The 12,391-nt window shown below is 43.2% G+C and overlaps 1 protein-coding gene across 1 annotated transcript in view; it reads left to right on the top strand.

Moving 5' to 3' along the window:
• Positions 1–12,391, top strand: part of MAPKAPK2 (MAPK activated protein kinase 2) — an 83,402-nt gene that overhangs the window by 65,189 nt on the left and 5,822 nt on the right. The window contains exons 2-6 of the mRNA XM_081916439.1: positions 3,304–3,443; positions 5,748–5,812; positions 6,403–6,482; positions 10,500–10,626; positions 11,903–11,978. Coding sequence (XP_081772565.1) covers positions 3,304–3,443; positions 5,748–5,812; positions 6,403–6,482; positions 10,500–10,626; positions 11,903–11,978 — 488 coding nt within the window. The remainder of the gene's footprint in view (positions 1–3,303; positions 3,444–5,747; positions 5,813–6,402; positions 6,483–10,499; positions 10,627–11,902; positions 11,979–12,391) is intronic.

The following is a 12,391-nucleotide window of genomic DNA, read 5'->3' as shown; positions in this document are numbered from 1 at the left end:
CCTTTGTCTCCGCTGCTGCCCTGCCCTGCTACCTCACAGTAAGAGGCAGCAACAATGACTGTTAGGAAGGCAGCAGCACAGCACCAAACTGTTGGCTTGAGAGAGAGTGACTGGTCCAAGGTCACTGTAACACGTGGTGAATTCAACCTGGTCCCCCCTGGACTTACTGGGCTGAGGGGAGGTTTGGCTTACATTGCAATTCTAGGAGTGAAACTTTTTGAATACTCTCAGCCACTAGGTGGCACCACAGGTCACATAATCATGTTTTTCAAAAGAGGTAGTTTTCAATTCATTGCTCTTTCGTTGCCGCTGTTGATTGATAGATATAGATCAGGGGTCAGCAACCTAAGGCCCATGGGCCGGGCGAGCAGCCCGCGAAGGTTGTTTGACCGGCCCACAAGCCACAGCTGAGCTGCCTGCTTGCACGCGGCCCTAAACTGATGCAACGCGGAGTGGGGACTCACTTCTGTGGCGCTGGAAATTGCGTTTGCACATGCCAAAAAAACGCATCTGTGCAGACACAGACACCAAAAGTGGCTCATGGAGGGATCTCCACAGGACCAATTAATTACTTAAAAGAGTTTCTGATTGCTAAATGTTTCTCTAAATGCATATATAATTGCTATTTGCTGGACTTAAGCATATTAATTTCTAGTATTGTATCCAAGCTGGAATTTGCATATCTGACCCATCTGCTGCTGCTGCTGCTTTGGCGATCACTTGTAGCCGAGTAAGATTGTCTTCCATGAACAGGGTCTTAACAGTTAGTCTGTAAATGACTGTGGAGGCCAATTCTGGATCCACATGTCTTTCCACAGTGGGGACATAGGTTTCTGGGCAGGAGTTGATAATGGCGAGGGTTTGCCAAATGTGCCTTCCTTGTAGCTCGTTTCTCCTTTCCGCCCTGAGTTCGTGCTTCTTCAAAACCCATGGCACCTTTGGTAAAGGCTCTTCTCCAATTGGTGCACTCGTAGGCCAGTGTTTCCCAGTTTTCTGTGTTTATACTGCATTTTTAAAGATTTGCCTTGAGAGCATCTTTAAACCTCTTTTTTTGTCTACCAGCATTATGCTTTCCATTTTTAAGTTCTGAATAGAGTAGTTGCTTTGGAAGATGATAATCAGGCATCCAAACAACATGAACAGTCCGACAAAGTTTATGATTAAGAACACTGGTGATCTTTGCTTCTTCCAGTACACTGGCATTAGTTCGCCTGTCTTCCCAAGTGATGTGTAAAATTTTTGAGAGACATTGTTGGTGGAATCTTTCAAGGAGTTTGAGATGGCGTTCATAAGTGGTCCATGTTTCACAAGCATACAGTTTCACAAGCATACAGTAAAGTACAATAGCTTTGTAAACAAGCATTTTGGTTTCTCTGTGAATGTCCCAGACCTTAAACACTCTGTGCTTCACTTGGGAGAAAGCTGTACTCGCAGAGCTCAGGCAGTGCTCAATTTTGGCATCAATGTTGGCTCTGTGGAAAGATAACTACCCAGGTAGGAGAAGTGATCAACACTTCCCAACGTTACACCATTAAGTTGAATTTGGCACAGAGGGGTTGTTTTGTACTTGTTGGTGCAGCACTTGGTTTTTTGGATATTGATCGATAGGCCAATCTTTTCGTTAGCTTCTGCAAAGATATTTAGGATGGTTTGGAGGTCATCCTCTGAGTGTGCACACACTACGTTGTCATCAGCATATTGAAGCTCTATGATGGAAGTTACGGTAACCTTACTCTTTGCTTTCAGGCTACTCAGGTTAAAGAGCTTTCAATCTGCTTGATATATGATTTCTGCCCCCATGGGGAGTTTCCCTTCGACAATGTGTAGGACCATGGGGGATAAAAATACAGTGGTACCTTGGTTCTCAAACTTAATCTGTTCCAGGAGTGAGTATGACTCCCGAAACTGTTTGAAAACCAAGGCGCAGCTTCCAATTGGCTGCAGGAGCTTCCTGCACTCAATCAGAAGCAGTGTCAGATGTTTGGCTTCCGAAAAACATTCGGAAACCGGAACACTTATTTCTGGGTTTGCGGCATTCAGGAGCCAATTTGTTCGGGAGCTGAGCTATTCGAATACCAGGGTACCACTGTAATAGACTTGGGGTGATAATATATCCCTGTTTAACGCATGAATCCACTGTGAATGGTTATCTGCAATTGTTGCCATCATATTATTGTGGAGGAGGCAAAGGATGTTCAAAAATTTATTTGGGCAGCCAATTTTCGGAAGGACGGTCCACAGGGCAATATGATTTACAGTGTTGAAGGTCTTATGTTAATAAACAATCATATATAGGGGTTGATTTTGTTCCCTGCATTTTTCTTGACACTGTCGCACAGTGAAAATCACATCCACTTTCCCCTTAGAAGGTCAAAAACCATTTTGGGATTCAGGAAGAGTAGCCTCAGATATAGTTAGGAGACGGTTTGCTAACATCCACAATTGGTTGCTCCAGCCAAGTGGCCTGAGTGGCAGTTACAGTATTTACCACAAGATGGCAGTGCACACCTTGATATTTTATTTGTTTTGCTGGCTCAGAAGATTCGTAAGGGATTCAAATGCAACTTCTTCTGAACCTTACATCAGACTTCATGGTTTTTTGCCTGGTTCAAGCCCCTGCTTGTGAAGTTCTCAAGGTGGTCTTGTCCATCTTTCATCCTATTTTGTGGTGGGTCTCTTGGGCAAAAATAGGAAAGTATACAGTAGCATCCTAAAGTTCTTGAAAGAAATTGGGGGTGGGGAATCTTAATGTGATAAAATGTTCAGTGAATCATTGAATTGGGTCCTTTTAATGCACTTCATGTTTGTCACTTAAGCTAGCAGTGGCTGGCATAGTGGAATGGTGCTATGCCATTCTACAGAAAACAGTGTCTCTGCCAATTACCAGGATGGTATAGGGACAAGGTAACAGTGCGGTCAGGACTTTGTGGGTGCGCCTAGAAAACCCCAAGGTGCAGCTCCCATCTTGCACTTACTGCCCCAGCCACTCCTGACTTGACTATGGGAGGTCACTTAGTTCCCAATCTGTAAAATGGGACTTAGGATCTGCCTAGCTGTTGTGAACATGACAGATGCAAAGATTTGTTAAGCAAACTACTTGAAAAAAGGAGAGAGAGAGAGAGAGAAAGATTGTGTTCTTTTGAGGGATTGTGTAAAATCTGAGTCCCACGTGTGGTTCATGACGCAAACTTTATCCTACTGTACACTGGGGAAATGATTGCTGGCAAGATGTTAATTGTTAGGCAAAGATGATATGGACAAGCATGCTAAGCTCACACTTCCTTTTTCTCTTTTCCTTTCCAGATGCTGCAAGACTGTCCGAAAGCTCGCAGGGAGGTGGAGCTGCACTGGAGGGCATCTCAGTGTTCTCATATCGTGAAGATTATAGATGTCTATGAAAATCTTTACCAGGGCCGAAAATGTCTCCTGATAGTCATGGAATGGTGAGTGTTGTGGTTTGATGGGACACAGCGAGTTGTGCAGCTGGCCATGCTTAATCACTGTTCACAGCTAGAGAGCACCACACAGAGCTTTGTAGTCAGAAGTGCTGTTTTTTCACTACATTCCCTAAATGTGGATATGACCCACCTTTAAGGGTAGTTCCACAACCCATAATATACCATTCCTTTTCACTGGAAATGGCATTTAGATCCGCATTTGAACTCATTAACATATGCAACTATTACAGTGCCGAGATAATTTATTCCCAACCATAAGTTCACTAAAGATAGGGCATCTTCCTTGCAAAGAGTTAGCTGATATAGATTTTAAGTGTTTCTACATGGGTAAATTGGTACTGAAACTGGCAGAGTTGTGGGTGGGTGGGCAGGGTGTGAATCAGGGAGAGATTATAGAAGTTGTGGGGTGTTTTGTTTTTTAACTCATTTCCTGCTTTCTAAACTTTTCTCTTGGGTAAAGTGCTCCAGATGACTTTTTTTGGGTTGTTGCTGTAATTTACTTTCTAAGAGATATTCACGATTGCTACTCTTGCTTAAATCCGGGGGTGGGTGATTTATTTTATTTATTTGCTTAACATCTGTACGCCATGCTTTTTGGAGAGAGATGCCCAGAGTGGCTTACAAACTGGGGGGGACGGACTGCATTCAAAACAAGAAAAACCATAGTAAGGAAGTGCAACGCAGTAAGAAAGAATGCAGCACCAAGCGGGGAAATAGCGAGATAGAAACTAGGGCAAATCACCAGGTCTTTACTGAGTGTCTAAATACTATCTGTGGATTTCTTTCATGAAACGCTTTTAGATGTATGGTAACACAGAAGAATGTCTCTGGATGTTTTGTGGGATACAGCTTTAGAGGATATGGCGGCACAGTGGAAAAGACACAGACACGTAATCTAATGCAGATTTAAGTAAGCAGGCAGGCTTCTATGGAAGGAAGCAGTTTTTCCAGATTCCTTGGACCTTGGCCATTTAAGGCTTTATAAATCAAAATGAGCATTTTAATTTGGAAACACAACAGGAGCCAATAAATATATTGAAAGATGAATGCAATGTATTGATTTCTGGCTGTTGACATTAGCAGACTTGCCGCTGCATTCTGAACCAGCTTGAACGTTCTGAGTGGTCTTCAAAGGAATTGCAGTGTGCCATGCACTGCAGTAATCCAATCCTGACATGATTAGATCATGACAAGGTCATTCCTATCCAGGAAGGGAAGAGATTGAACACTAAGAATCCTGTCCTGCTGCTGAACTTTTAAAAGCAGGGACGGGGGAAGTGCCTGAATGTGAGCTGAGGGAGCTTCCACCAGGGGGAGCTCTGCTAGAAAAAAAGTGCTCCACCTGATGGCCATGCCCCTACAAAGCCCTACTGATTGTTTGGAGAAGATTATTGAGTTACGAGGGGCTGCAGGATGGGGTGATACAGGTTGTGTGAACTGCTTGGTGCTTCTGTAACCATTGTCTGCGATAGGCAATTGTACAGGGCAAGTCAAAGTCCTAGGTAGCTTCAGAAGCAGACAGACAGAAGAAAGCTCTTCAGTGTTTTATGTGACAAATCCCCTTGAAGTGGAAAACTTCTAAGCAAAGTTTGAAGCTACATTAGATGCTAATAGACCTATTACTTTATTAGGATTTTGCTCTTTTGTGCAGCCCATTCTGCTCCCACCCTTTTTTCTTCCGATATATATATGTGTGTGTGTGTGTGTTCCAAAGAGATTCTCATCAAGATAGTTAAAGTCAAATTGTAAGCCAGTTTAATATGTTTCTTTCTTTTAATCTCCAATCTTTAAAGGAGCTTCAGTCTTTTAGAGCTTGCCTTGTTCTTTTCGTTCAGAGACATTTCAGCAGATATATCGCTCCATGCTTATTAACTTCACTGTGGCCGTTGCAAGCTTCTTGGGATGGGTGCTGACTACATGGGTTCACTGCCACATTTCTATTGAAACAATCTATGCCCTAAATAACCTTATTGATGTCTTTCCCTGGTGCCCTCTGAGCCCCAGGTCCTTTGGTCGTGATTGTGGTGATGGTAGTTACCTTTTTCTCCTTGGAAAACTACATAGAGCTGAAGGAGGAAGAATGACACTCTTTCCTACTCTCTTTTTCAACCCTATATGTGCTTTTCAAGGATCAGATTAATTCCAGATGGATCCGAGTTTCACACAGAGGCCTTGGGAAAGTGAAGTGCGTGTGCATAGAAATGTACTCATAGCCTGGTGGTGGTTTTACTTAGGCTTTAATTCTTGTTGCTTCCATTTTTGCAACTGCACTTGTTTTATGACTTTCAGCTTGGATGGTGGGGAACTCTTCAGTCGAATTCAAGACAGAGGAGACCAGGCGTTCACAGAAAGAGGTATGAAGGGATACAATAGATTTCTTAAAGCTTCACAAGCATCGACAATTTAAGTCTTAAGACTTCAGGCACAACTGTTTACTTTTTAAGGCAGAGAAGGGGGACCACTGGCCCTCTGTATGTCAAAGGACAAACAAACTGGAACTTGCAAGTAAAGGATTGAAGTGGATTTCCGATTCTGGACTAGCGTTCAGTTTGCCAGTTTGGATGTCATGACAAAGTATGACTAAAAATGACATGGAAAGGAAACCATGAGCTCATACTTTTGTTTCTGATCACATGAATTAAGTCTGTGGTAAGGAATGTGGTGCCACGTTCTCTTGCCAACAGCACCCGGTGATGTGGGAGAAAGGTGAGGAAACATCAAGGCGGGTGGGTGGGGGTAAGTTATGTAGATGCTATGGTGGAGAAGAGGAGGACCAGACCATGGGACAGCATCAGCTTCATGTTCTTTGTCACATTTGTTTCTGCTTTGAAACCTGACTGTTGTTGTCTGTTCCCTCTAACTCCTTGTAATCTGGGTATTAGGTGGTGGTTGCCTCTTTGGCTGCAGAGTAAAATGACCCGCTTTGTTTTCTTATCTTCCCCAGAGGCGTCTGAAATAATGAAGAGCATCGGAGAAGCCATTCAGTATTTACACTCAATCAACATTGCACACCGGGATGTTAAGGTACTCTTCTTCTTTTTAATATAATTTTTATTGGTTTTTACACATCTTTCCCAAACATAACATCCCATTTTAAACAACATAACAGACCTTTGGTTATCACAGCCGAGGACTTCCATCAACCTCGACTGATGGTTTTCTGACTTCCAGGATGTGGTCCACACAAGACTGCTACTTCCAAAGACTCTGACCAAATGAAGGTGTCCCTAAGGTCCAGATACAATGCTGTTCACATCACTTGGCCTTGTGTGGTGGTGATTTTCAGTGCATAACCAACATGGCAAAAGGCGTCCTGATTAGGACAATGGTAAGGAGGAGGATTTAACTATTTGCCCCTGCCATGGTTCTTATTCAAATTGCTCTAGCCTCCCAGCTCCTGAAATTCATTGTTATGCCAATGTGAGCTTTCTTCTGGTTGCAAATAGAAGGCACTGGGGGACTGGGAGATTGGGACAAGCGCCATGGCAGGAGCAAAGAGTTAATTCCCCCTTTCCTTACATGCCTTGAGCCCAGTTTGGCTCTCCCCAATACACTGGCTATTTATTAGGGGGAAATTCTGGAAAGCCAAATGTCATGTCTAATTTGTTATGTCAAATAATTGCATGTCCAGTTTGACCCTAAAAATCTGGGGTCATGCATGTGTAGTGGTTTGGTGGGAGTAAGATTGAATTATTTCATTGCAACCAATCCTTACACTTCACGTGATGAGTATAATTCATTGTGGTACCAGCAGTAAAATGCCAGCAGCAAATGGCTTCTGAAATAGTACTAAATTTGATTTAGGAGGTCTAAAGCTTAATTGAACCAAACAGTGGCACAAAGCAAATACTACCTACCTCTGATATCAGCAGTATTTGCCAGCAAAGGCGGAAATATTCCTTTATTTTTATGATTTGAAAGCATCCCGAGAAGATGTAGATTCAAACCCACCCACCCTTCCCCCTGTGTTGGTCTCTGAAAGAGGAACCCCTTCTCACTGACCAGTACTGGCAGCCATTGGTAGAGAGTGCTGTAGAACACTCTTATCCCCTTACCCTACTCAGTTGTTCTGGTCAAGAGAGACCTGCCCTGCTGCATCTCAACCCAGCATGAACTGTGAAAGTTAATGGAACCTATTTGAATGCCTACATAATCCCCTTTCATGCTAACTCATGAAGGGCAGAATGGGATGCCTTCTGGCCCCACCTCCAGTGTCTGTACGTTGAGTGTGGGCATCTGTGAACAGGTGCCCTGTGCATTAAAAGCTGCACCTAGATGCTCTATCAAAAGGGACTCCTTGTGACTATTCACAAGCAGTTGTTCACATATACAGAAATAAATGCTTAAGGTAAAGGACCCCTGGACGGTTAAGTCCAGTCAAAGGTGACTATGGGGTTGCGGCGCTAATCTTGCTTTCAGGCCGAGGGAGCTGGCGTTTGTGTGCAGACAGCATTCCGGGTCATGTGGCCAGCATGACTAAACCGCTTCTGGTGCAACGGGACACTGTGACAGAACCAGAGCGCACAGAAACACTGTTTACCTTTCCACCGCAGTGGTACCTATTTATCTACTTGCACTGGTGTGCTTTCAAACTGCTAGGTTGGCAGGAGCTGGGGCAGAGCAATAGGAGCTCACCCCGTCACAGGGATTTGAACTGCTGACCTTCCGATCGGTAAGCCCAAGAGGCTCAGCGGTTTAGACCACAGCGCCACCCATGCTTTATGAGTGGATGGTGAGGGCACATGTTTGTCTGTGCTAGTTTAAATAGGCAGCCCTTGCTCGCTTGTCATGTTAACAGAGAGGACAAAGCAAGGGTAGCATATTTAAATCAGAGCAACCCCAGTTTAATTCCTGAAGAGATTGTGGGTAAAATTAATAGCTCCAGCGTAATTGCACTAAGTTCATGTAGGCAGGTGCTCTGGAAGAATCTTCTCTGGATGTGGTTTTCAGCTAAGCAGGGACACATGAACAAAGTCTAGAATGCAACCACACTGAAGAATAGCAATTGTGCAGCTCAGCATGGTAAGGAAAAGCTAATGAATTCCTGGAAGAATGCTAATTTGGTTAGGTGGTTCCTTTTGTCTAGAACCCCACCCCCCAGGATATTTGGACTAAGAATCCTTGTTAACAGAAGGGGCTCCCAAGCATGTTTTTTAAAAATAAAATGTAGATTCTTTGTAAGATTTAGGACGAGGCTGGAAAAATCCAATTGCTGTAATTATAATCCACTGCCCCTGAGGCAATAGGATAGGCTTAAAAATGTTTCCCTTTCCCTGCCTGTTACATAATTCTACATCACCTGCCAGCACATTCTTTCTCTCCTAAGTGACGAAATTTCAAGTCCTCAAAGTCTATGGAACCGTATTTTTAGTCTTGTTCTTTTTGGCTCTTCTCTATTATGGAGATGCAGGAACAGGCACATGTTATTTAGATAAAGAATATCAAGAAAGGTGGTATTCATGTGGACAACTCGAGCCTTGGTTTCACTGCACCACTGCTGAAACATCTAAAAAATAACACACACACCCACACACCCCTGAACAGGGATCTGGTTGTTTGGCGTCATAATCTGCAGCTGTGAATAGTGAAAACAGAGCTCTAGATACATATTGGCTCTCTCCAATACACACACATGCCTGCTGTGGATCTTGAACTATATTATTAATATTCAAGGTGCAAAGTATATGTTGATCATTTTATGCTTTCTGAAACAAAATATATACTTGCATACACCGATAGAAGTTGAGATGTGGGCGGGTATACACTCTCAAGTGTGAAGGGTAATTTTAGGTTCCCTCCCCCATATATCTTCTCAATCTAAGCCGTTCACATTCTGGTTTACTCTTGCTGCTACTGCTACTACTACTATTACTACTACTACTACTACTACACACACACACACACACACAGAGAGAGAGAGAGAGAGAGAGAGAGAGAGAGAGAAACATTTGCATTACTCAAATTCAAATACACACACACACTCCATTAACATGCCACTTGCATAGACCCAAAGATTTTTACATACCGACCATGTTCCCACCTAAGGCAAAACCATAGTTTAGCAGTCTGTGGCTGAGCCTGAATGAGCCACAGGGAAGCAGCTGGAGGACTTCAACGGGTATGTGTAGCGGTTTTTCAATGAGGCTCATCCATTTAACACTAAAACATGGTTAGAGGTCAAAATCGAAAACTCTCTGTAATGCTGCCTACTCCCTTCATGGCTGAACTCTTGCCCACCAAAAGTTCACAACCCTAAGCTTTGTGCTAATAAACATTACATAACATTTCATTCGCTGAACAAATGGGCTAGGGAACGTTGCATTTCAATAAACTGGTCAAGAGCCTTGTGGCCAACACTTATAAAGAGTTCAGAGACTATGTTTACTTCAGGTATTTATTTAATCTTGGAGGGTAAATTGGCAATGCCACCATTTCCCCTGTAAATATGTGTTTAATTCCTCTGTTCCTCTATAAATTCCTCTAATGTCCTAGTGTCTGCTGTAAAAGACTCTCTAAAGCTTTGACCTTGCAAATATAAAATGCATCATGTCTTGAGGACTGCAGATAAACACAGCATTATGGGGAATTGTCAATATAATCTGGATCATATACCTAATGTACACAGATGTGTAATGGCATCTGCATAATTGCAGCTATTGAGAGGGCCCTTTCAGTTGGGGATGCTTGTCTGTCACTATCATGCCTTTCTAGCACCAGGAAAAGACTGTTTTCATTCCCCCAGGTCTTTTAAAAATTTCATTTGGATAGTTTTCACTTGCCCCTGTTAATGCTGTTGTGTTTTAGTCTGTTCCTGTTTTTTATTCATAGCTGTGCTTCACTTTTCTACTGTCTTTGAAATGACTGTTAGGCTTCCTTGGGAGTAATTTTTACTTCAGATGCATGAGGAAATGGTATAAATCAATAAGCAAAGGTTAATGGACTCCGGATCATTAGTTCTTACCATGTGCCCAGCCTAGGGTCTGCAAGGTGGTGCAAAATATAGTTTTCTCTTAAGCTGGTTTTGCTTATTATGTCTTGCAGCCAGAAAACCTCCTATACACCTCAAAAAGGCCCAACGCTGTATTAAAACTGACCGACTTTGGATTTGCTAAAGAAACCACCACACATAACTCTCTAGCTACACCATGCTACACACCATACTATGTGGGTAAGTAAACCATTGGAGAGCATCACCCGCTTCTGAGACATAGGAATTGCAACCTCCAGCACCTCTCTTTTTCATAGAAATAGTAATGGTGAGCTTCAGGGCACTGCTGTTGCGTTTTGTAATAAGAACAGGGATGGGTTTTTCAAGATTTTCAAGCAAGCAGCCCAATCATTTTATTTCATTTGCTACATCATTTAAGCTAAATGGCATCTCTCTCAAGTTTAAAACCTCAGCACTGGGCTGCAGCTGATTGGGCAAACAGGTGAGCATGCTTCAGAAGCTGGTCTCTATGTGCTTCCAATAGATTGCTTGTGCTGCCTACTTAGTATTCTGGAAAGAAAAGGGATCGGCACAGGATGAAACCTTTAACAAAAGCAGCCAACACAGGTGTCACTATCATGTGGCGACCAGATTGAGGTTGTGCAGGTGATCCCCCTCATCCTATAACAGTTTCTGGCCTGGGAAAAAGTTGGGAAATTCTTCTTCTTATTATTATTAGTAGTAGTAGTAATAGTTTGGGGATTTAGTTCTGGTCCATTTTTAAATGGAAGAGAGAAAAGCAACGCATCGTTCAGTTTCAAAGGCTAAAACCTCTGGTCACTTTTAAACGCCGTATTGGCCTGAATATAAGTCTCACTTTCCCCCCAAATTCCGACCTTGAAAAGTTAAAGTGCGGCTTATATTCGCGACCTTACAGTATGCAGCCAGGAGTGTGAGGCAAACAGCAGCAGGAGCATGGCAAAGCGGTGCCCGCCCCACATGTAGTCCCCCGTCCTCTCCCACAAGGCCAGGAAGGGAGAGAGCGAGGAAGGGGAAAAGCTGCCAGCAATGCAGCGTGGCTACCCCCCCCCCAGTATGCAGCCAGAAGCAACGAGGAAGGGAGCCGCTTATATTCGGGTATTCTTTCTTTTTCCCTCCTCCCTCCAATTTTAAATGTGCAGCTTATATTCGGGCCAATACGGTACTTTTCTGGGACCCTTTAATGTCCTTCGTTGGCAGTTTTATAAATGTTCTATGGCAAACAGCCTTGGTGTCAGAGGTTTTCCCTTGAAGTGAGAACGAATATCAAGTGCCAGGTAAACTGTTTCCAAACAGCATATTATTTTGCAAGTGTACTCCAGGCACAGTTCCAAGGGTAATAAGCTCCCCAGAGAGGGGGACAGCCTGTCCTCTTGAAGTGTAAATGTCTGAAAATTGTACTGATAGCATGTGACAAAGTTGTACTGATAGCATGTGTGACAAAGTTGACTTTGCATTTTGTTTTCATCTCCTTTAGCTCCAGAAGTACTAGGCCCAGAGAAATATGATAAGTCCTGTGATATGTGGTCCCTTGGTGTCATCATGTATATTCTGTAAGTCTATTCTTCTGCACTGTACTGCACGGCACAGTTAGTTGCTTTATATATTCTCCTATGTGTGTACTTGCTTCTGGCAGGATTCAATAAAGTTCCAAAGTTAGGGATGTTCAGTCTTCTTCTGGGATATTCTTGAGCCAGTTAACTGGGAAGGGCTGTGCTTCCGGCATGTTCTGTTTATTGAGTCATTGAGGAAGATCCTTTGTCATCAAAGGATCATATCAAGGAAAAAAGCACAGATTATGCTGGTTGATTCAACACACTTTAGGAACAAGCCCTAGGCGGTAGAAATAAAATTGGATGCATTGATTGTGGGGAAGATGAAATTGGGAATATTTTCCAAGGCCGCTGCCAGAGGAAGAAGAAACCCTGCCTCCCTTGACTGCAAGACGAGCGGCAAAGCGGTGGAG

This window comes from Podarcis melisellensis (genome assembly GCF_964234715.1).
Source record: "Podarcis melisellensis genome assembly, chromosome: 6".
Classification (NCBI taxonomy): domain Eukaryota; kingdom Metazoa; phylum Chordata; class Lepidosauria; order Squamata; family Lacertidae; genus Podarcis; species Podarcis melisellensis.
This window is presented reverse-complemented; position numbering and strand designations above follow the sequence as displayed.